The following is a 21210-nucleotide window of genomic DNA, read 5'->3' as shown; positions in this document are numbered from 1 at the left end:
TTCTAAAGCCAACTGTAGCTATAAGCTGTGTGCACTTGTAAATTCAAGGAACTTCGTTCTCCATGCTTCACGCTTGCCTCTCCATCTTTCTAGCAATATGTGCCGTGAACTTTTCTAAAAACTGTAAAAATTCTTCTGCTGTAGTACTTATCAAATACTGCATGACACTCGCTGCTTGAGAATGTGTTGTTACCGAGGCCACATCAGGGTTCTGCTTAGTAATCAGCTTAATCAACTTATTCAAGGAATGCAAAAACTATTTTTGCGTTAAAAGGTGCAGACGCAGATAAGGTGTACAGGCAGGACACACAAACAGCTGCTTTCGATTCACTTCAATTCAAGAAAAGGAAGGAGTGATAACTGTCTTTGCTGTGGAACCATGTTGACCGGTTTGTGCTCCTTGAATTTCTCAGTGTGGGCACAGTCATCGCCACCAAATACATTGGAGCCCCAGGAGCTGTTTGAGAGCGTCTATCCAGAACTGGTGAAGGCATTCGACGATGAACAGAGCCAGAAGAGCAAGAAGAAAATTGTGGTCACCGATGGTGAGTGTTGAAACGTTTTTCTGAGTGATTTGTGCAACATAATTGGGGAATGGTTGGGCACATTAGGCTGTTGCATTGGCTGACATTGTGCCTTTGGCAAAGCTTATGAAGGTAAAAAATAATCATGCGAGAGAGAAAAAGCAAGTTTAATATAAAAAAATAGTAACATCGGCAGGTAAGAGGGCAATGTTAAGTAAAGAAAGTTATTCACTAGCACAAGCTTGTCTGGGCTCTTGGATTAGGTGAGGCAGCATAACCTGATGAACCTCCACACCCCTTGCTGCCCCTGGTGTATGGCACAAGGTAATATTTTTTTAAAAAAAAGCTCGCTTCCGCAAATTGCATGATTTCCACTGAGACTTGTATTTCAAGTTCGGTTAATATTTTACTGCTATTGCTACACCGTAACAGGAGCTAGTGCTGCCAAGAGCTCACGTAAGCCGGTATCTAGCACAGTTCTACACACAGATAATGTCTTCAGAGATCTTTTGTGACCATTTCAACTTTATATATGAGCTTCCATGTGCCGCTTGCAAAGTACTGAATGTTGCAAGACTGTATTTGGCACCACACTTCGTGCCCCCTGGCCTCCGGTGCACACAGCTATATCAAGTACAGTGACTGTGAAATAAATGTCCACAAAAAGGGTATTAAAGGACTTTCAACCCTCTGTAGAGAACTTATACGTATATATCTTGCGTACTGCTCTTGATTTCGTCACAAAGGATAGTGTTCGGGCACTTCACAGTGGTATAGGAAAGATCTCTCTTGGTTACGTTAAAAAAAATGTTGAAATAATTCATTTCTTTCAACAGAGACCAACAATGACATACGAGGGTACTTTACCGTCACGTCTGGAAAGTCGCAGCAAGTCGTCAAAGACGAAAGCGAGGGCACGGGTGAGAAGAAGCTGGGAAAAAATGCCGCAAGCATTGCTTCAAAAAAGACGAAATCTTCACCAGCTGGCAAGAGCCGGTCAGTCACAACACGACTGCGGAAGCCAAAGTCGTCGCCACCCAAGGTCACTGGAACCGTCGACCGTTACTTTGAGCGGTCGCCAAAGTTTCCTGCCAAGCCATCGGACTCTTTTGTCGACTCCTCACTGGACGAATTCAACATTCCATTGTCGCAAAGAATAACGGGAGCGACGCAAGGACAAGCCGCCACCCAACCGACAAGTTCAGCAGACGACGCTGCTCCAGGAGAGCCGGCCAAGTCACTCGAGCCAACGCATGTTGCCACTCCTGAATCTGGTTCAATTCTGCAAGATTCTGTAGTTATGGTGGAGGAAGTCTTGTGTGGCAGGAAAGATGGCCCATCGGCTAAGATCACACCAGATAGCTCGCCAAGCTTCTCTGAACCAGCGTCTAGCGCAGCCTCGTTATCAAGTTTGCCTGAACAGAAGCCCGCTGGTGTATCTGTACCAGAGAACCTGGCATCACAACCCCCCAATGAGGCGAGCAGAAGCACCTCTTCGACTTCTTCGAACTTGTCAAAACCGGCAAAAAGTATCATTTCGACGGATAAAGGCGGGGTCTTTGCGAGTACCGTAAGCACTACAAAGGAGGACATCTGCAGTACCAACGACGATTGCCTGAAGAGCGATACCAGAAAGCCTTCTTGGCCAGCGAGTTTCAACCTTTCCATCTCTGATTCGCTGAAAGCAGAGTTCATGACATCCATACAGCTTAGCGACGGCGAAGTTGACGACGTGAAAAACGACATTGGCTGCACGCCGCCGAAGCGGAGAAGCCTATCATCACGAAGAAGCGTTATGTCACCATCTGAAACGACTGCAAATCGACTGGGAGGTGGAGATGTCGATGGGGTAATGATGTCAGGTTGTGTGGAACCCGAAGGTTTACGTGACCGTCGAAGCTCTGGGAGGCGCCGGCTCTGCTTCAACGACACAATGACGTCCACACCTGTGCTCAAGGAGCACTTGAAAAGAGCGGAGGTTAAAATGGAAAAGCTGTCAGATGACATGCTGGCATCATTCGTGTCTCCAGGAACCAAATCAACGGAGTTGGAGAAAAGCTACGATCGCTCGGCGCCACTTTTTGACTCCAAAGGTGAGTCCTTGGAACTGTCGGAGAAGAATAGGCAATCGTCAGTCATTGTCATATCCGACGATGAGGAGGATTGCTGAAATCGCGATACTGTTTTGGAGAAGAGTTGTTGTCATATCTGTATAATATGAAAGATTGATGCTATTGTGTTGTTCTGCAGGAGTCTTTGGTAATAGCATATTTCACGACGTTAAAGAGTGCTCAAGTTGTGATAGTATTGCAATGGGGGAATGCTTCATATGCTAATTGTGCCCAAAAGGTAAATGTATATATGTTTCTGTGGCAGTGGACATTTTGTATTTCACAAAACATGCATACTTGCAAGTTTTGTGAAAAGATAGAGGTGATTGCGCAAGTTCTTGCTTGTTAGCCAGTATAATGAATCTAAAGCCCTGTTTGCATTATTGCTAACAGACTGTTGTATCATTTCTTTTTTCTTTGCCTTATGAATTATATCTGTGATTTTCTGCCTTTAGGTAACATGTTTAGTTGGTTTTGTTAATAAGTTTGGAGATCATAATGAACAAGGTTGTTTGGGTTAATAGACCATTGGTGGTACTTAAGAAGCAGACTACAGGTTTAGACTGATGCTTGAGATATCCATGGCTCAGCTGAGACGCTACTGTGTCCAACTCGTTGTAACACTTCATTTGTTCGTGTTAAGCATGCTGCATTTTAAGCAACAATAGAATGTCCTGGTAGCCATGCATCTCACAGACAAAAGCTTGTTTTGTGTAATAATCCCAATGAGGCATTAAATGCAAAAGAAACTGAAGAAAGTCAAACACATACTTGATAGTACATTATCCGTAGAGCTCCTGGGGAACCATGCTCCCCGTGACATTTCTAAAAGGAATGGTACGCACATCTTGAAAATCAGTGTTTATGTTCCAAGTACATTCAGAATTGCTCTCACTGAAACTTTACTGCACCTAAGACAAACTGTGTTGAAGAAATATAGTTACATTATTTATTGACGAGTGCAGGCTTTAAGCCATCGCTGTTGCAAGAAAAATTGTGTGCTTTTGATTTCCAGGCTGTCTAAAGGAAGGATTCATATCTTCTCTAAATAGCGTCTTAGTTTAAGCATTACTATGGTGTCTACAATTGTGAACGTTGCGAGTGACGGGGTTAATGACTTGTAAAATAGTGTCAACTTGTTTAGAGGACTAACGTTCAGCAAAGCTTCAACTTGGGCTAGTTTGTACGACATTCTGGGTGAAAGGCACACAGGACAAATCACTGCTTGTGGAGTTCTTTTTGTCGTTCGTCCTTCATGCCTTTCGCCCAGTGCAACTACATTAGAATTGTTTAGAGGAGTAATTGATGGGCTTAATCCTTCGGATTGAGCTGTGCCTGCTCGTCAATATGAGATAGTTCTTTAATTTCTAAATATTACGGAGCCCGTAACGACTACTGCCATAATCTTTGCTGTGCTTTCATAGTGTAAAACATACTTTGGGGAACTCAACACTTGTATTTTCAGTTTCTGATTCGTTTCATAAATCCGAAGTAAACCAGATTTGTAAAAACAAATATGTCTTTTATGAATTTTTGAGGTTTGCTTTGAGCTCTTGTGTACCAGCGAGTGGTTATCTTGCCGGCAAAATATCTTTTATGGTGGCAGCAACGCGTTGAGCTTCACTTCAATGAAAATTAGGACATCTTGTCAACAGCTGAAAATGCAAATACAGATCCTGCAAATTTATAATGGAAGTGTGAGCCATCGTTCATTTGTATGCAAGATTACAACCCTCGTTTTGTGTCGATGCCGTTATCGTACCCAAAACGTCCCAGTGCTATGTGTGAAAACTGAAAACTTAGTCATTGATTGAAGAGAAAGGTGGTTCAGCAAAATGTTGCTATGTGAATAGTGTGCATCGTGTGCTTTATGTTTTCTTGTATAAATGGGAAAGAAACTTTTATTGAGAGCCGGAGATTTCTGCCAGTGTGCATGCGATCTATGACACACTACTCTGCATAGAGAGGGGAATGCTAAAATTGTGCTAAGTACCTTATTTTATCACTTTTTAGCTGGTACAACTGCTGTAAGCAAACTGCAAACGTTTTTAATTTGTGGTTCACGCAAGAAACATTTTTATGGGAGATTTTAGCAGCTTATGACGATGGACACGCTACATTCCATCCTCTCTTGTGTGTCTTTTAGGCAGGACAAAAGGCATTGGGTTTCAACTGTAGAGTTTTCAATGCCAGAGGCGTTTTTCTTTTATTTGATATGACTGGACATCACTAAGACTTGTGTATGAACTGTACATTTCATGTGGTGCAACTTGAAGCTTTCTGTATTTTAGTCTTAACTTTTTGACAGATTGTGTGGGGCCAAAGAAGATTTAGAACTGTTCCATAGTAACCTAATCTACCAATAATTGTTGCTTGTATATTTGTTTTGAGTTGCTGGAAACACAGTGTGTGATTGCTAATTGTGTATCTTTTGACCAAACACATCGGCAATTGCTTGCTGTTGCCGCATTTCGACTGTAGCCATTTTAAAGATTTCTTTTAGAGGCCAAGAAACTGCGTTGCAAATTTTATGTAGTGATTTAAAATTACATTTTGTCTTGCCTTTGATGTATTTAGGTACCAATGTATATTTGGAACCTGTTTTTAGTTGCCCTTTGAAGCTGTTTTTACGTTTCACTGTGTGACATGAAATGGAAAGCTGAAAACAATCTTATAATAAAATGAGCAACAGCCTTAGTGTGAATCACAGAGTTTATTGCGATGTCAACAAAAGAAAGAACTTTGTAATGACAAATTATGGCTGCTGCTGCTATCACTGCACATACAATATCGTGGACGACACTGTTAGCAACCGGCCACACCTTTCCAAGCATCTTTGGTATGTCAGAGTCTCCACACTACTGGATACCCAGAAATTCAAGACCTATTTCAAATTTCTTCTAGCATCAAAACCATTGAATTAGTTTGAATGAAGCCTTTCATTGAGAATAGAAGCTCTTCTTTTTTTCTTTTTGCTGTGCATGCATACAGTCAATTGCCTATGCACCTGAATTCATTGAATAAATGCCTCCAATCATGTAAAGATAAAAATCTCACATGTTACTGCAAGATGTTCAAATGGAGTGTCTGTAAGAATTTGCAGATGCTTGGCAAACATTTGTGCACATCTGTTGTATAAGCACTTACGGCTAATGCAGACAAAATTCTGTTCATTATGCAAAATAGGGTCAGTGTAATACTACTGTCTTTTTTGCTTGATTCTAATTCTTGCCATACACTGCTTATCACAAAACAATCCTCATTACAGCAAAGGCAGGGTGCCTCTCGAGCCACCAATGAAAAGGAATCAAGTAGGAAAGAGATTGTTGCATTATTCTGGCCTGGAGTACATTGTGGCAAGACTGCTTACAGTTTTGTAAACTACTAGAAATATAAAATTGCAAACGACTTTCTGGATATCTTTGAGTAAGGACAGTACAACCACTTTCAAGACAAACGTTTCGATACAGTAAAAGTCACGTAGGCTAGCAGTTGCTGCAAAAGAGCATGCTTTTTCTACCAGTAACGAAACTAGCAAAAAAAAAATGCATTCATAACACTGACCACAAGAAAGTCCCCTGTATACGGTGACTCTGCTTTCTTCTAAACAGGAAAAAAAAAAACAAAATAATAAGAACTATTCCAAATGCACGTGACACTCTGGAGGCAGTTCAATTTTTAAGTGAACGAAAAATGCACTAACTTTGCGTTGTTTCTCGGATGTGGACGAAATGCGCACATGCGAAAGGGAAAGGTAGCACTAGGGCAAGTCTAAGAAGCAAAAAATAGTGAATCAAATTTACAGCTCAGGCAGCTGTGTTCACGTTCTACTCCCCGCCAAGTTCTCGCGCAATGCACAGAAAATGTGAAAGACTGTTTAACCTGTTAAAAAAAAATGAGTAACACGAATCCAATGCGAAAATCACGTGCCCTATCGTGCAATTGGACAGGGAAGATGAGCACTTACATTCAAGAGACCGTAATGTCGAAAAAATCTATGGTGAACATGTATGCACTTAAGGGTAAAGACGTGGAGCCAGAAAGCTTTTCTGTACATGCTTGCATGTCTCGCGATGAGTAATTATAGGTAGAGGAGAACTTCAATGTTCTCTCACATGTCGGTCAATGAGACTACTACCATTCTAGAACAAAAACACCTCATGCTTAATTTAATGAAATCTCAATGCGCGATCGTGGTGTAGCAGATCACTCTAATAAAGCATCTGTGGATGAATGACAGAAGTATCGCGCATGCTGTTGAATGTAGTTAGGAAAATGTGTTTTCTAGTTTGTGTTATGGTCTTTGCATCTCACTTCGTCGTAATAGCCACAAGCGGCTGGTACGAACATTCAACATGAATATTAATGCCCATGCTTGGGAGGGTTGCCTTGGGATGATTGGGACAGTTAAAAAAAAAAAACTCTTCACGAACATGTTTAGACAAAAGGACATATTAGACATGGCTCAGAAATACAATGTCACCCAATAAGCACATTGTGCTAGAATGCCTCGCTCGTGGTAATAACTCTATACATGACTAGGAGTGACCCCCCTACCTATACGTTGTCTTTTTGCCTTTTGAAACTTTGATTGGCAAATGCATACAAGTCTTGCCCATGTTTGTATTTCGTGTACGTCTAAAGAATCAATCGCACGTTTTTAGTGTTATCTTACCCCCAAACAATAACAGTTCTGTGCACGTTTCTTTTCGTTTAGGCTGCACACCCAGAACTTTGTCACGAATGGCATGATATATCAGCACATTGTAGCAATTTTTACAGGACACTAACGAGCACAGAATTTTCTAGAAAAATGCGAGCAAGTGGGATGATTATTGTTTGGGAACAAGGTGCATCCCAAAGTGTAAACAAACCCCTTTTAGAGTGTAGTTCGATAGTTTAGGAGATTGCTTGCCCACGTTGAAGGAAAAAGAAAGCAGCGAAAAGGTTTTCTTTGGGGAAAGACACAGCTTTTAAAATGTGTTTTTCGTAGATAACACTTGAAAAATAATGTTCACAATGACGGGTAACACACCGCCATTTATGTTGCCTGGCTTTAGACAAAAGTGTTTATACATTTAAAGAGTTTATGCCAGTTGAGCCATCTACAGCTGCCTTGCCTTTGACACTATCTAAGGTTTGATTTTGCCACACAGTGATGCTGCCTTAATTAATTCCCCGCGTGTATTTTTAAAGCATGGCAATTCCACTAGAAGTGGGCATACCGGTGAGGAAATCGAATGGCACGCATTGGTCATGCCCCTGTGTGGCTATACGATGCCATTAAAGGCACAGAGTTCTTCACAGAGCAGGTAGCGCAAAAATTACGTTCACACAAGCCATAAACACGAGACGAGCGCTAACTCGTCGTAAAGTTAGCGCTCGTCTCGTGTTTATGTTCCTGGCTTGTGTCAATGTATTTTTTGCGCTACCTGCTCTATGATGCATTCCTACAAACTCGCCCAGATTTCCGTTCTCGTAAACAGAGTTCTTGCATGGTGCAAAAAAATTGCATTTCAAATGATTATCACATTTAGAAAATCCAATTGGCACATTTGTATATTGTCATGTACTGGCTAATTTTGAGTGAATTCGATGAATAGTGTTGTACAGAATGATATTTGTACAGCACTGTATTTAGCAGTACTACCGGCTTGCATTGCTTGCGTACCATCAGAGGACTCTGTTGAGCGGTTTCCAAAGTACCATGCAGTGAAACCAAAGGCAATAGGATGCTCTCGAACGGTTTCTATGTTGCGATTGTAAACGGAGCATCCACCTTTGCCTCGAGTGCTTCTTTGTGAAACGCTTGCTCCTCTCAAAACCATTTGTACATTGAAATTTTGCAGTCTGGTCACAAAGGTTCATTAGCAGAGCTTGGCCGATTTCACAGCAGCCTAGACAAAAGCGACAATGCTGAGCCATTACACAAAACACTCTGACTGTACTTAAGGTTCTTTAATTTATTTCGGACACAGAAAATGTGGGATTAAACTTGCGTAAGATGTGTACATTCCATCCACTCACGGTTGCCCACTTCAAAATTAATGCCGATACCTCAAGCCCGTGGCTTACTTAGGCTATGTGTCTCATAGCTTTTGCCACCATTATGTGACAATGTATAAGAGAAATACTCAAAATTACATAGCTTTAACTTGCCAAATGCAACAGCTAAAGTTCCCAGAGATGAAATGCTGCTGACCTCCGAGGCTGCCACAATTTTGGCATCCTCGGAAGCTATCCTTGCACAAATGCAGTTCACTTGACGCACGTTTTCACTGACGTCATGTGACCGGGACAATTATGCGAAATGTACTGTTTTCTGGTAAGGGACATGGCAAGAAGAGTTCATAGCACACTGCAAACGTGCATATGTGCCATAAAGATTTTAACTGTAGATACGGGTTAGACTGCAAATGTAAGCTACCAGCAGAACAAAAAAGGCCTATTTACATTGCACACAGAGCCACGAAAGCATTGGCCAAACCAGCTGCCTCCTTTTGCGTGTGTGTTCATACATGAACTAGTGCTAGTGGTAACTAGAGTGAGTGCACACTAGTTACTAATGCCACTGAAGTTGCTGTCTCAAAATACTGACATGCACGTAGTATATTTACACTGCTATGGCACAGTGAAGCGTTTTAGATCAAGCAATATACAGTATAACTTTAACATAACAAAGATATATTAGTGTAGGCATGTACAAAGCACACAAAAGAGTAGATCTGAATGGCAGCACTGGTGGTGCCATCTTGTGATATCGATTTGAACGAAAGCACACATCAGGAGTGATTGTAAAGGCCAACTGTATTACAGTGACGTGCCGTTGAACTGTACCAGCAAGTGGCAACTGTTCTAAGGGCATTTCTTTTCATTTTTTTTTTTGTCTTTTCAGAGAGAGGAGCTACACAAAGCAAATGCGATTTCTTTGCATTATGGTTGTGGTTTCACAAGTAATTGCTACCAGTACTATAACCCTAGCTGTGCTAAATCTCTCTCTATTGCAAAAGCTAGACCGAAGTGCCAGTGTTATAAACACTGTCACGTGACATGCTTGCCATTCAAGGCGCACTTAACCCCTTTCTTTTTACAATGCACAGACGTGTTCTATGTTAATCTGCTGCTGTGTTCGCAACAATTTTCGTAAGAGTGCACTTTAGGTTCCTCCTTACTTCACCGGGAACTGCAGGGCACCTTGAGTACTTGTTGCACATTCTCGTACAACACTTTGTCACAAGGTGTTGCCAATTGCTACTGATATGACAGTAATATGTTGATGTTAATACGCTCGCATCGGGAGCTGAGACTTTCTAATAAGCAATGTAGGATTGCGACACAAGCTTACTGGGATATCATTGTGCTCTGGCCCTGCCTAATCGTGGTTAGGAAAGTTAATTTAAAGGAAGATGGCAGGACAGGAGAAGACAATGCCCGCGTTGACCAGCGCCCGACTGGCGAGATTGCAGAGAAGAGGAGAGGAGGCTAAAATATGGCATCCTGCTCACTGCTATTCCGGCTGGCCATAAAAAATAAGGAATGTAGGAAACTGCTGTCTCTCAAATGCAACTCAAGGCAATCGCCAAATAATGATGGAAAAGCTAACATATAACAAAACAAAGGTTTGTAGACAGAGAAGACCAACATAACCCTGCCTGTCCAATTCACGCTTAAGCTTAAACCACTCATCAGCACTCGCTTCAGTAAAAAGCCATTTGCCAGTTGATGTTGGCATTTCAATGTATGCAACATAGGCTCATTTCACCCAGGGTGATGCTGTCATAATGTGCATTCGGCCTTTGGTTACTGCACTCAATCGATTTATACAGCGTATGGAATGTGGGAGGGCCAACTTTTTTTTAAACGTAATCTCAGATGGGCAGAACTAAAAGCTACCAGAGTCAAAATGTCCAACTACAGCATAGTTGGAGGTGCCAGCTACATACGTTGCATGTGATTAAAAATATTGTAGTTTCACAATTCCTATATTCCCAACACTTCTGACAGATGAAAGTGCACACAGCATGGCTCCTGCATATCAGTAAATCTCTAAAGCCACACTCCTGCACCGGCAATGATGCTGATCACCTCAGGACTAGCACCTTTGCTTATAGTACGTACTAACCCATGTATGGGTGTATATATGCATGTGTGCATATAATAAAATAAAGCGCTAAAGAATTAGGAACAATGGACAAGAATTTGACAACATGAGAGCTCATACCGACACCTTGGCTCTTGTTCCTCATTCTTCAGCACTTTATTTATAACGAATTATCAGCTCGCCCAAGAATCTGTTCTTCGTATATGAACTGCGTAACTGGGTATACTCGAGAGCATAAGACTGCAGTACAAGGCAGATGCAGTGAAGTCGCTCTTTCCAGAAAAATGGCATGGAAAAGGCAGAGAAAAAAACAACAAAAAGATGCTACCAGTGCAACATAAAACTTGGGGCAACAGTATGCGACAGCTATTGTACAGGCTTCAAAAACATTTCTTTTTGGTATGAGTCTAAAAAAAAAAGAATAACAAGGGTAAGACAAAAAGTACAAAAATGAAGTATTAACATCATAAACGGAAAGGCCTTGCTGCACGTACCGACTCGCAACAATTAAGTGGTATCAAAATATCAACAAAGCAAAAAAAAGAATGCCTCTCTTGACCAGACGTCCTGCGAAACACCTTTTTCACAGTTGAGAAAAAAAAGAGAGAAAGAAAGAAATGGCACGTAGCTAGGTAAGTTTTTTTTTTCGTTGAAGAGGTAGCCAAAAACTGGCTTGAAAAGCCGGCGTAAAACAAGAGGTTGCTGCCCTTTTTTTCCGTTCCGTGTGCCAAGAGAAAAGACGACATAATAGACGCAACGGCGAATGCAACGACCCGAAAGCACACACCAGCGTGAGCAAAACAAACGTGAGTGAGGGCAGTGGGCTCTCCTTTTTTGGCGGCAAGCGAGCGAGCACGTCCGAGCGCTCGAACTCAAAAGACAACTCGACAACACGTCGCATCGGCACTCCCGATTAAAGAAGACCATACCGGGGGTCGTAGACTCAGTTTCTCGGGTGGGAAGAGGCAAGGTTGAGAAAGAAACAAAGGAGGACAACGAGGATGAGAATGAGGACAACTGTAGGCGGCCCCATTGTCAGGAGAGGTACTGGAAGATCTTGCGCAGACGGCTGCGCTCCTCGAAGAGGCTCCGAACCATGATGACCTGGACGGCGCCCACGACCAGCATGACAACGATGAAGAGCATGGAGAACTGGTTGACGCGCATGAAGTTGTGCTCCTGCACGTTGCGGTCAGCGCGCCTCGTGTGCGCGCTTGGCGTCCTGGTAGTGCGTCACCTGGTTCAAGTTCTCATGCACCTTCTTGATGGTTGCCTGTGCACATGTGGAACAAAAACAAACAAAAAGCATCATGCAGAAACTGTCAAAAGTAATTGTTCGCAAAAACAGACTACACTCCGTAACAACCTATGAAAAAAAATGTTGCAGTGGCTTAGCTCGGCTATGCCAGGATATACGTAGCGTTAGCAAAGGTTCCGCTGATTATTCGCAGCTTTTCGTGTCTCTGCTGCACGTTTAGCCTTCTTCTTTTCACTCTTCCTACGCTCAACCACTAATTGCCAGGCAACTACTTCGGGATCTGATGAGTTGAGCTTCTCTGCTCTTCTGCACCGTTGAGCAGCATTTGCGCTCTCCTTCTCCATGGCTATACAACATTGGCAAACACCAGTCAGAGGCGCTATCAAGCGGCTCCAGCGCAGTGTCAGACGGCGACTGCACAGCGAAGGCAAATAGCTGCGCGCATGCTGGCATCAGTGCTTCTGCCACGGCTATGACGTCACTGTCTCTGGAATGCGCAAACCGGCGGCGGCGCCGCCGCCGCGGAGTGCGCGAGAGGTGCCGGCTCCGGTGCACCAGCTACGTGACATCACTGATCGCGCATGCGCGATCAGTAATGTGATCGCTGCGCAGTGATGTGATCAGTGATGTGATCGCTCGCGCATGCGCAGGATGGCTCTTGAGGAGGCGCGCGAAACTGGCTCGGCTAGGCCAGTGTAGCTAGCGCTACAAAGATGTAAGCTCCGCCCACAAAACCATGCCCCTGTCCTTCACCCGTGAAAGACAGTCGTGCTAGCTGGTTGCCGCTTGAACTGTAAGTGCTTTTTCTCGGCCAATGTAAATATTACACATATTAGGAGTTAAAGGTTCGTCGTAACTACCTAAAACATTATGGTCGGCTGAATAGCGATGTCGGAATCCCTGACAAAATTTACCAGGATTTTTCATATTTCCAACCTAAAACCAGCGACACAAAGGAGTGTCTGTATGGCACAGTCAACTATCTGAAACTCTCGGAGTGCTTGACATCTAGAAAATGAGTAAGCACTACTAGACGGAGCATTGGGAGGGACAGCAATGGCTGTAGGCGGAGCTGACATCTTTTTCCAGTGTTGTAACTGAGTAAAGCTCTTAAACCAAAACTCGGACACAATCAAACCCAATGCATGAATGGAAGTTCTTTATGCAAGGAAGCCATATCCGCTTTAAGACTTGAAGAAAGGGTGACATTGCTCATTTATACAGATTGATAGTCTAACTCATGGGAAGATTAAACAGAACTGTCAAAGAGCCCAACTGCCACGTCCTTCAGTAATGCGTGGTGTGACAACATTTCTCTCGCACTGCTTGGTGAGAATTTGCAAGTATTGCTATCAAACAGGCGATCTTAGACGCTTACAGCGTGCTGCTCAAACACAAACAAGGACGCATGAAAAGCACACACAGGTATCTGTGTTTAAGCAGCACGCTGCAAGCGTCAACTACGCACAACCAACTAGCCCCTACTTTGACTCTTCTGGATCATCTTCGTCATTTCATTACTGCTCCTACTGCACTTGGTGGAATAGCCACTCAAGCAGCCTGTATGTGTGCATCCTTTTCTGCTGCAATCAACATTCAGTGGAGAAGCGTGCTTGTGCCTTCACATCCGTCTGCTTTGACAACGCACTCTGTGTAAAGTGGCCTGGTTCCCTTCAAGACGAAATCGGCAGTTTCCTTGCCCGATCATCTTCGCAACTTTGTTGCGGAATAAAATGCAATTCAATACAACTGTGGCTGGGAAACGTGCGGCATCCGCCTCCCTTTTCTTACCTTGATGTCCTTGTAGGTGTCGTTGTAGACGAGCTCAGGCGAGTAGGGAATCTCGCCGGCGTCCCATTCATCCTCCTCCTGACTTCCTCCTCCCGTCTTGTCTACGTACACCTCAAAGTAGACCGTCTTGCTCGACACAGTCGACATACTGTTGTCGAAGCACATCGTGTGGTCGCCAGGTTCCTTCACCTCGTGCCTGCCGGTAAAGAGTGGAACTTGTCATTACTGTGCAAATCAGGTGTCAGTAGATCTTGTGGCTGCGTAGAGGGTCACATAATGCTACTTGGGGAAACCGTGGAACTGCGTTCATTCATCTAGCATAGGAATGGTGCTTAGCACATTAATCTGTCTGACCTTTGTCGTCGGAGCTTGCCACGTCCTTGTGACTTTATTTGCTGTGCTTTATATCTCTTTTCCAGCCTTACTTTTATACCAATCCTATGGTAGAAATCCTAAGGGGAGGCAATGAGAATTTGCAAAGTTGTTGCACAATGTTGAAGTCATAATGCAACATTTTGCATGTAAGCACCATAATTGCAGCTCCCACAGATGGTAGAACCAGAAATTCCTTTAGAAAGTCTTACAAGAAAACCTATGTTTGAGTGTACTGCTGGCTCATGCACTTTCACATATTTCAGAGATAGCACTTTGCTGGGAACAGTAGAAGACTCCATCCAGATTTTTTTCTCAAGAAGGGCGTATGCATTTGAAATGATGATTAACGATAATTTCACACCCACTTATTAATGATAATAAATTTGTGTGCACCCTAGTGAGAGATCTGATGACACAGTAACAGCCCCTAAACCTCTGAAAATGCAAAGAATGAGCATGTTATTTACTGCTGGCATTTCCCGCCTTTTCAGTGCAATTTGTGATGCCAGCAGTCTGTTCATGTGACGTCATGGGGAAATAAGCTCTCAATTGGTCCGTATACCAGATATATCAGCTGTAAATTGTCTTCTACCCTACTTTGCCAGGCAGTCACAAGCCCATTCTTCCTTGTTTCGCATGGCTATCGTGCGCAATCAACTGTTTCCACTTCATTTTGTGCACTTTTCGACTGCACAAGTGGAGATAACAGTGCGTAGCCAAAAAACGTGAAATCCTGATAGGTTCAACGGTTAGTGCTGACATAGTCCACATGTTTTATGAGGAAATAAGTGGCAAGGAGGAGACAGCGCACTACCCTTCCCTACAGACAGCACCTGTAGGGAAGGGTAGCGAAGGCTAGAAAGCAACCACTCTATCGTCTTTGCACTCGGAGTGGTTTAGATGTCCTTTAAAGGGCCCCTCACTAGGTTTGACAATTTTAAGCTGACGAGCGCAATGCATACACTGGGCGTTCATGATCACGTCTGCCAAAATTTGCAACGTTATGCGCTGCGGAAATCGGTCATATTTCAAGCTGAATGCTGCTTGCCCTTCTTCTTGCGGCCTCGTGCCCAGAGAATGAGGGGATGACGTACACGATGGAATGGCCCTACGTAGACGGCAGTGCTATGACGTCGGTCCTCTATGTAGACTACTGTGCTCTGACGTCACCAACAGTAGCATGTGACACTGCAATAATTATTTGACACGACGTGTAGTGTGTAATTTGTTGCTTGAATGGATGAATAAAACTTGAGAGCAGTAATAAAACACACAAACGGAATGGGTGCGTTTTCTTTTTCGCGCTTTGCGCATCGTGCAGACGCCAACCCTTACAACGAAACTAATTTTCTACCGCGTTCCAGCGCTCATTAGGCTCATTTCCCCTCCCGCGTTTAACTAGGTGTTCATGCGGCACACCGCTAATCTCGCCTCCGTACAAATGTCGCAGCTTTCGTGCTCAGAAATAGGTTGAAAGCCAAGTGACCGGCGAGGTGCATTTTGGCATAACTTGCAGAGATGAAGTGCAAAGAACGCTGCTACAACACCGCTCGCGTCTCGGGGGCTCGGGCCAGTTCAGGCACGTCATGCTCTTGTGACATTGTGCGCGCATGATGTCTTCACGCTATTGCGTCATGTGATCCTCCCGCTCACGTGACGAAGAGGGCAGGGAAGGGATTTGGCTTGCGAAGGCTACACGGGGCGAGCGGCAAGGGTTTCAAGCTCGCCTCCTTGCATCATGGTTTCGCACCGCCTCAAAACATTGCTTTTCTCAGCTTCTAACGGACCGATTAGAAAAATTCTTGCAGCACAATGCTCTTTATTGGGCGTGCAACAACTTCCAGTGTCTAAATAAAATTCGTTATGTCACCTGGTGAGGGGCCCTTTAAGTCTGTCCCATACATATACGCGGGCACTGCGCCTACAGCTTCAAGATGGGGGGAGTCCGGATGTACCCCCATGGATGCGTGTATGTTTAGCTTAGCATGGGAAGTCTTACTAATCAGAGTTCTACAGCAGGAGCTATGTCACCTGTGAATGGCCTCCGTTCGAGACTGCTCCTTGATGATCTCCTCACCCGTCGGCGACTTGAGGATGAAGTTTATGTCCATGTTCTGCTGCATCTCCATGTTGCCAAAGTTGGCATCGAGGACCTGTGACATAATGCAGTACGACCAACATGACAAACCGCACTTTTTAACATGCCTGATAAGTCTGTGCTACTGAGAAGCGCTTCCATAAGCACCATATAAACGAGAGGGAATCAACAAATGCGATGGAATCGCTGTGTTGTATGTTCCAACTATCCCAATTTGCTACGCTACTTCAGCATCTGTGTCGTGTACTTTCTTGTGTTTCGTGTCTTGTTTGCGCTGGCTGCCATGAATCAACTAAGTTGTCAGGACCAAGCACCGTCATTGAAAATGACAAAATGTCAGAACAGCACAATGCCACAATTGCGGAGTTGCAGGAGTGCTGACTTTATGTAAATTGTTCGGGTGACAAATTTTAAGAGCAGCCAACCAGGGAGAAGAAAAATAATTTTTTGTTCTGTTTGAATATGAAAGAAAAAAAAACAGCTATTCTACATTAATTTAAAAGAACCCAGTGCCGCAGCCCTCCAAATAGATTAAGGTGGCACACAGCAATCTTTGAGACTGAAAACAGCATGAGATTTCAGCACTGTGTCGTCATGCAGGTTATACACACGATTCTGTATTACGACTAAGTGAATGAGCTATGGCATTCAACACTACACTTGATGGACACTGTAAGCAGCACAGGAGGCCAGCAGATTAACCCTTTGAGGGTCGAATTTTTTCGCGAAATCCAGTCCAAAAATGTGTAATTTTTTTATTGCTGATATAAATTGTTCAGACGATTCTATTTAAGAAAAAAATTGTCTAAAATTTTTTTTCGTGACCGTAAAGTGACAAAAAAATCTTGTTTTGTTGATACATACATATGGTTTATTCGTAGTAAAATCAAGCAGAATCTTAAAAAAAAAAGCTTCACAGTTTTTTATGAATAAAAATTATGCATTGTATTAAACATAGCTCACAAACATACAAAAATAAGCGCACCAGAGTACGTTTCCGGTTGAAAACGCTCGTGTTCTAACACTAAAATCTTTTCAGCGTGTGATAGTCTTTGAAGCATGGCTCCCCGCGCACGCGTTTCAGATGTCGCTCCTTGATCGTCATCGGAGTCTGAACTCGTCAAAAAATCCTCGTCTGACGAACTGAAATCCAATGAATCATATTCTGATCGGCAATCGGGGAATAGTCCGCATCGGAAGAATCGCTGCTCGACTCACCGGCAGCAGCGCAACCGACGCGCGCTTCCATAGCGTGAGCAAACTGCGTCAGTGAGCGCACGGAAGAAAACTATGGTTTTGCGCCCGTCCGGAAAGCAAAATGAGTGAAAAAGCTACAGTAATACTTCGTCTTATCGCCAACAAGACGTAGTTAGTTTTTCCGAGAACCCAAAACAGGAAACGCAATCACGGCGGCGTCGTTTGTGTAATTTAGCGCCGCACGGAAACAGATGTAATCGCGCGCCGGGGTGCAATAAATGAGAGAGTAACAAGCGGTCACCCTTTGAGAGATTAGAAACCAAACAGCCATCAGCTTTGCGGGCGCAAGAAGCGAAAACCACCCGAAGGACGAAACCGAAACAAGCCGGACCGCGTGCGCGCGTTCTGATGCGAGACTACAAGCCGCCGTGCCTCTTTGGAAAGAAAAAAAAAAAAGACGGAGAGACATCGGCGCATTAAAAAAGTTACACGTATTCCCGAAGCGTGGCAGCACATTCCAAGCAAGAGAAATGGGAGAAGGCGCGCGTTTGAAACCAGACCGCGCCGCGGGCGCTCTCGGTTGCGCAAGCGATAGCCGGCGCGCGGCGCGCCATTTTGCGAAGCATAAAAAAAGCAACAACGGAGAGACATAGGCGCATGAAAAAAATTCCACGTATTCCCGAAGCGTGGCAGCACATGGCAAGCAAGAGAAATCATCGAAAAAGGCGCGCACTTTAAACTAGCTGAACCGCGAACGCGCTCGGATGGGCAAGCGATAGGCGGCGCGCCGTTTTGGGAAGCGAAAAAAAAATACAACGGAGAGACATCGGCGCTTGAAAAAAATTCCACGTATTCCCGAAGTATGGAAGCACAGGCCAAACAAGAGAAATGATCGAAAAAGGCGCGCGTTTTAAAAATAAACGCTATGCCGTACATGTACGACGAAAACCCTTTGGTACCAGGAAGCTTCTGCCGTACATGTACGGCGAAAACCCTGAAGGGGTTAAAACTGCTCAGCGGGAGATCATTAAATACAGTTTGTCATTTGTGCTTCCGCTACAATTAGCTGCCATGGCTAAGACTGAAATCCGCAGCTTTGCACTCAGCGCCAAAATGCTGCACCATGTTTTTTTTTCCAACTTAAATTGAAAAGAAAAAGACGTACTTTAGTGTTTCTCATATGTTTCAAAACACATAGACATGTTTCCCTCTCTTTTTGTGGTCGACTACCTTCAAGAGATATTTATTTTGTAATTATCTCAGTGAATAGGACATCTATTGGCACACAACACATGCTCCAATATATTGAGGTCTTTAGCGCCCGTTTGGGTCTTGCGGCATATTCAGGCGGCCCCCACTATGAAACACAAAGTGTTGCCTTGATGCAAGACTAGGAAAAAGCGAGGACATTGTCTGACTACGAAAGCGAGACGTCAAAAATCCTGCGCAGATCCGTTTCACGAGCAGCAAGCCTCCTGACAGTTGCGAAACTGATGATCTGAACTACGCGTATGAACATGGCAGCGATACCAGGTGGTTCGAAATGTCAACTCTGATGACCCAGGTCTTCTAGAACACAATGAAGTGACTTTGCTGCCAAGATGGGTAAAAAACTGGTAGTCTTGCAAGCGCTTTTCATGTCACTTTTTCGAATAATAAACACAACCACTGTCAAAGTCAGCAGGCAGATGACTTTCAGAAACGATTTGTAACGCAGGAAACACAAAACACAAAATAGGACAGGAGACGATATACGAGCGCTCGTATGTCGCGTCCTGTCTTCTTTCGTGTCTGTGTTTCCTGTGCTACATATCGTTTCTCATGTAAAACCAACAGGCCCAAATCACCACAATTCCAAAGGTGACTTTTCGCAGTCCACTCTCTTCCTCGTGCCTTTTGTGTACTGTTTCTTCCCTTTTCAAGACACTAAAGCCAAAGACAGCAAGCTTGTAACAAAAGGCAGATTTCTTTTATTCGAGGCCGCGAGCTACTGCCCACATTTAGAAACACCTGGTGGAGTGATCAAAACAGCTGGCTTCACGCCGTATCTGTGACACGTACATTTCAGAAATAGACGGCATCAGCACAGTTCGAAACTGTGATTTTTGCAGACGCTTGAACGATCACCGTAGACAAAGCTTTTCGCGAGCTGGATTTTTTTACGTCATGACGACATGGGGTAATAAGAAAACAACAATGCTAATAGCTTCCGCGGGAGGTCCTTCGTGAACGACTAACGCCGGCGATACACGTCGCAAACGCATGAGCCCCCGTTGCCCCCGTGACGATTTGATGACGGACGAATCACAGGCGGCCAACAAAACGATCTCTCCGTCTCCCGAGAAGGAAAGAAAAAATGTGATCGAGGAATACCATCGCAAACACCCGAGTGTGGCTTTCTGCTGCATCGGGCCACATCGACGACAACGAATAAACTGTGTTTTCTCTACATCTCGGAACTCTTCGACTGTGCTTCCCAAAATCGCGCAGTTTCGAAAGGGGCTTCTTGGAGCTACTTTACACAGAACGACAACCACGTACGCGAACGTCGAATCCGAATCGATGTATGGAGCCCGTGCGGTCAAATACGGAGTAGTCGCGTTCAAAGACGCCATACAGACGACCAGGAAGAATAGTGTTTTTCCGTAGGCGCAAACTACGACGTTTCCCGTTTAAGATTACTCAATACGCAATAAGACAACGTACTGCTGCGATGCGGAAACAATGCTAGTTCGCATTTCACCAATGCAGCCATGCATACCTGCGCGATTTACTTGTTTTATTATTCAGCGCCAGCAGCAAGGCAAACTTAAGCCCTAAACACTGCACAAACAAATGTGTGCGTCAGTGTCCGTAGTAAAGTGGAAGATGATTGTACACTATGACCCCCCATTCATGCACGCATCCTCTCCAACAGAGCTCGTCTAAAAGCGCATCAATGTGTGTTTAGTACTTATGTTCTTGTTTCAGAGGAGTTGGTGTTAGTAGAAGACTGTTCGAACGCCTTTAAGGAACCGAAACGGGGAACGATACGAGCAGCGCGCATTTAGCTTATGCGGGTAATGCAGCGATCAACTTGATATGAACTAGTTTCCGGCTGTAACGCCTAACCGAAAGCGAGCTAGACGGGCCAAATTTGATATTAGCTCTCACTAGCGCAGGGATTGTAGTCGCTGACTACTAAGAATAAGCTAATGAACTTTCAGTTGGGGCGATCTCTCCCGAAACCCCGCCGTGGGAGGACAGCAAAATCGGTAGCGCACCGACACACGATAGTTGCACGAAAGTATTGTGGCGTTTTGCGGCTACTACGCACGCTGCACCGTAAGTGAGTACCAGAGGAAGCTGGGAAATCACGCTGTACAACCGTACTGCAAAAAGCAAGCACTCACTTGGTATTCTACTTCGAGTACTTGACCGACTCTTGCCGGCTGGTGAAAACACTCGATACCACCCGCTCGCAGGGTGACCGTGAGCTCTGTCTCAGCGTCTTCAAAGACATCCTTAGTCCTCGAAATGTCCAGTAGCGTCGCGAACACAATCGCACCGAATAGAAGGTCCAAGACCGCGGATTTGCGGTACAATCGCACGACACCGACACACACCATTGCCGTGGCTCTGCCCACCTTGAAATTTCCGATGCGGCTGCTTCGTTTCGTTAAATCATAACAATAAAAAAATAAGTAAGATGGCTGTTGCTAGACGACACAGAGCTGTTCGCTCGGCTTGGCGGAACAGTCTTGTTTGTATGCAGT

At 44.2% G+C, this 21210-nt stretch overlaps 2 protein-coding genes across 2 annotated transcripts in view; one reads left to right on the top strand and one right to left on the bottom strand.

Moving 5' to 3' along the window:
- Window positions 1–5325, top strand: part of LOC119404982 (flap endonuclease GEN homolog 1-like) — a 28842-nt gene extending 23517 nt beyond the window's left edge. The window contains 2 exon segments of the mRNA XM_037671728.2: window positions 414–545; window positions 1361–5325. Coding sequence (XP_037527656.1) covers window positions 414–545; window positions 1361–2694 — 1466 coding nt within the window. The 3' untranslated portion in view covers window positions 2695–5325.
- A 4-nt stretch (window positions 5326–5329) lies between these two features.
- On the bottom strand, window positions 5330–21130 carry LOC119404984 (transmembrane emp24 domain-containing protein 5-like). The gene is given in 5 exon segments (XM_037671730.2): window positions 5330–11930; window positions 11932–12009; window positions 13786–13981; window positions 16192–16313; window positions 20848–21130. Coding segments are annotated over 5 exon segments (771 nt in total). The 5' UTR covers window positions 21064–21130; the 3' UTR covers window positions 5330–11771.
- Between the last annotated feature and the right edge of the window lie 80 nt (window positions 21131–21210).

The sequence above is a fragment of the Rhipicephalus sanguineus genome, chromosome 9 (assembly GCF_013339695.2).
Source record: "Rhipicephalus sanguineus isolate Rsan-2018 chromosome 9, BIME_Rsan_1.4, whole genome shotgun sequence".
Classification (NCBI taxonomy): domain Eukaryota; kingdom Metazoa; phylum Arthropoda; class Arachnida; order Ixodida; family Ixodidae; genus Rhipicephalus; species Rhipicephalus sanguineus.
The sequence above is the reverse complement of the archived record's forward strand: the minus strand, read 5'-3'. Positions and strand labels throughout refer to the sequence as shown.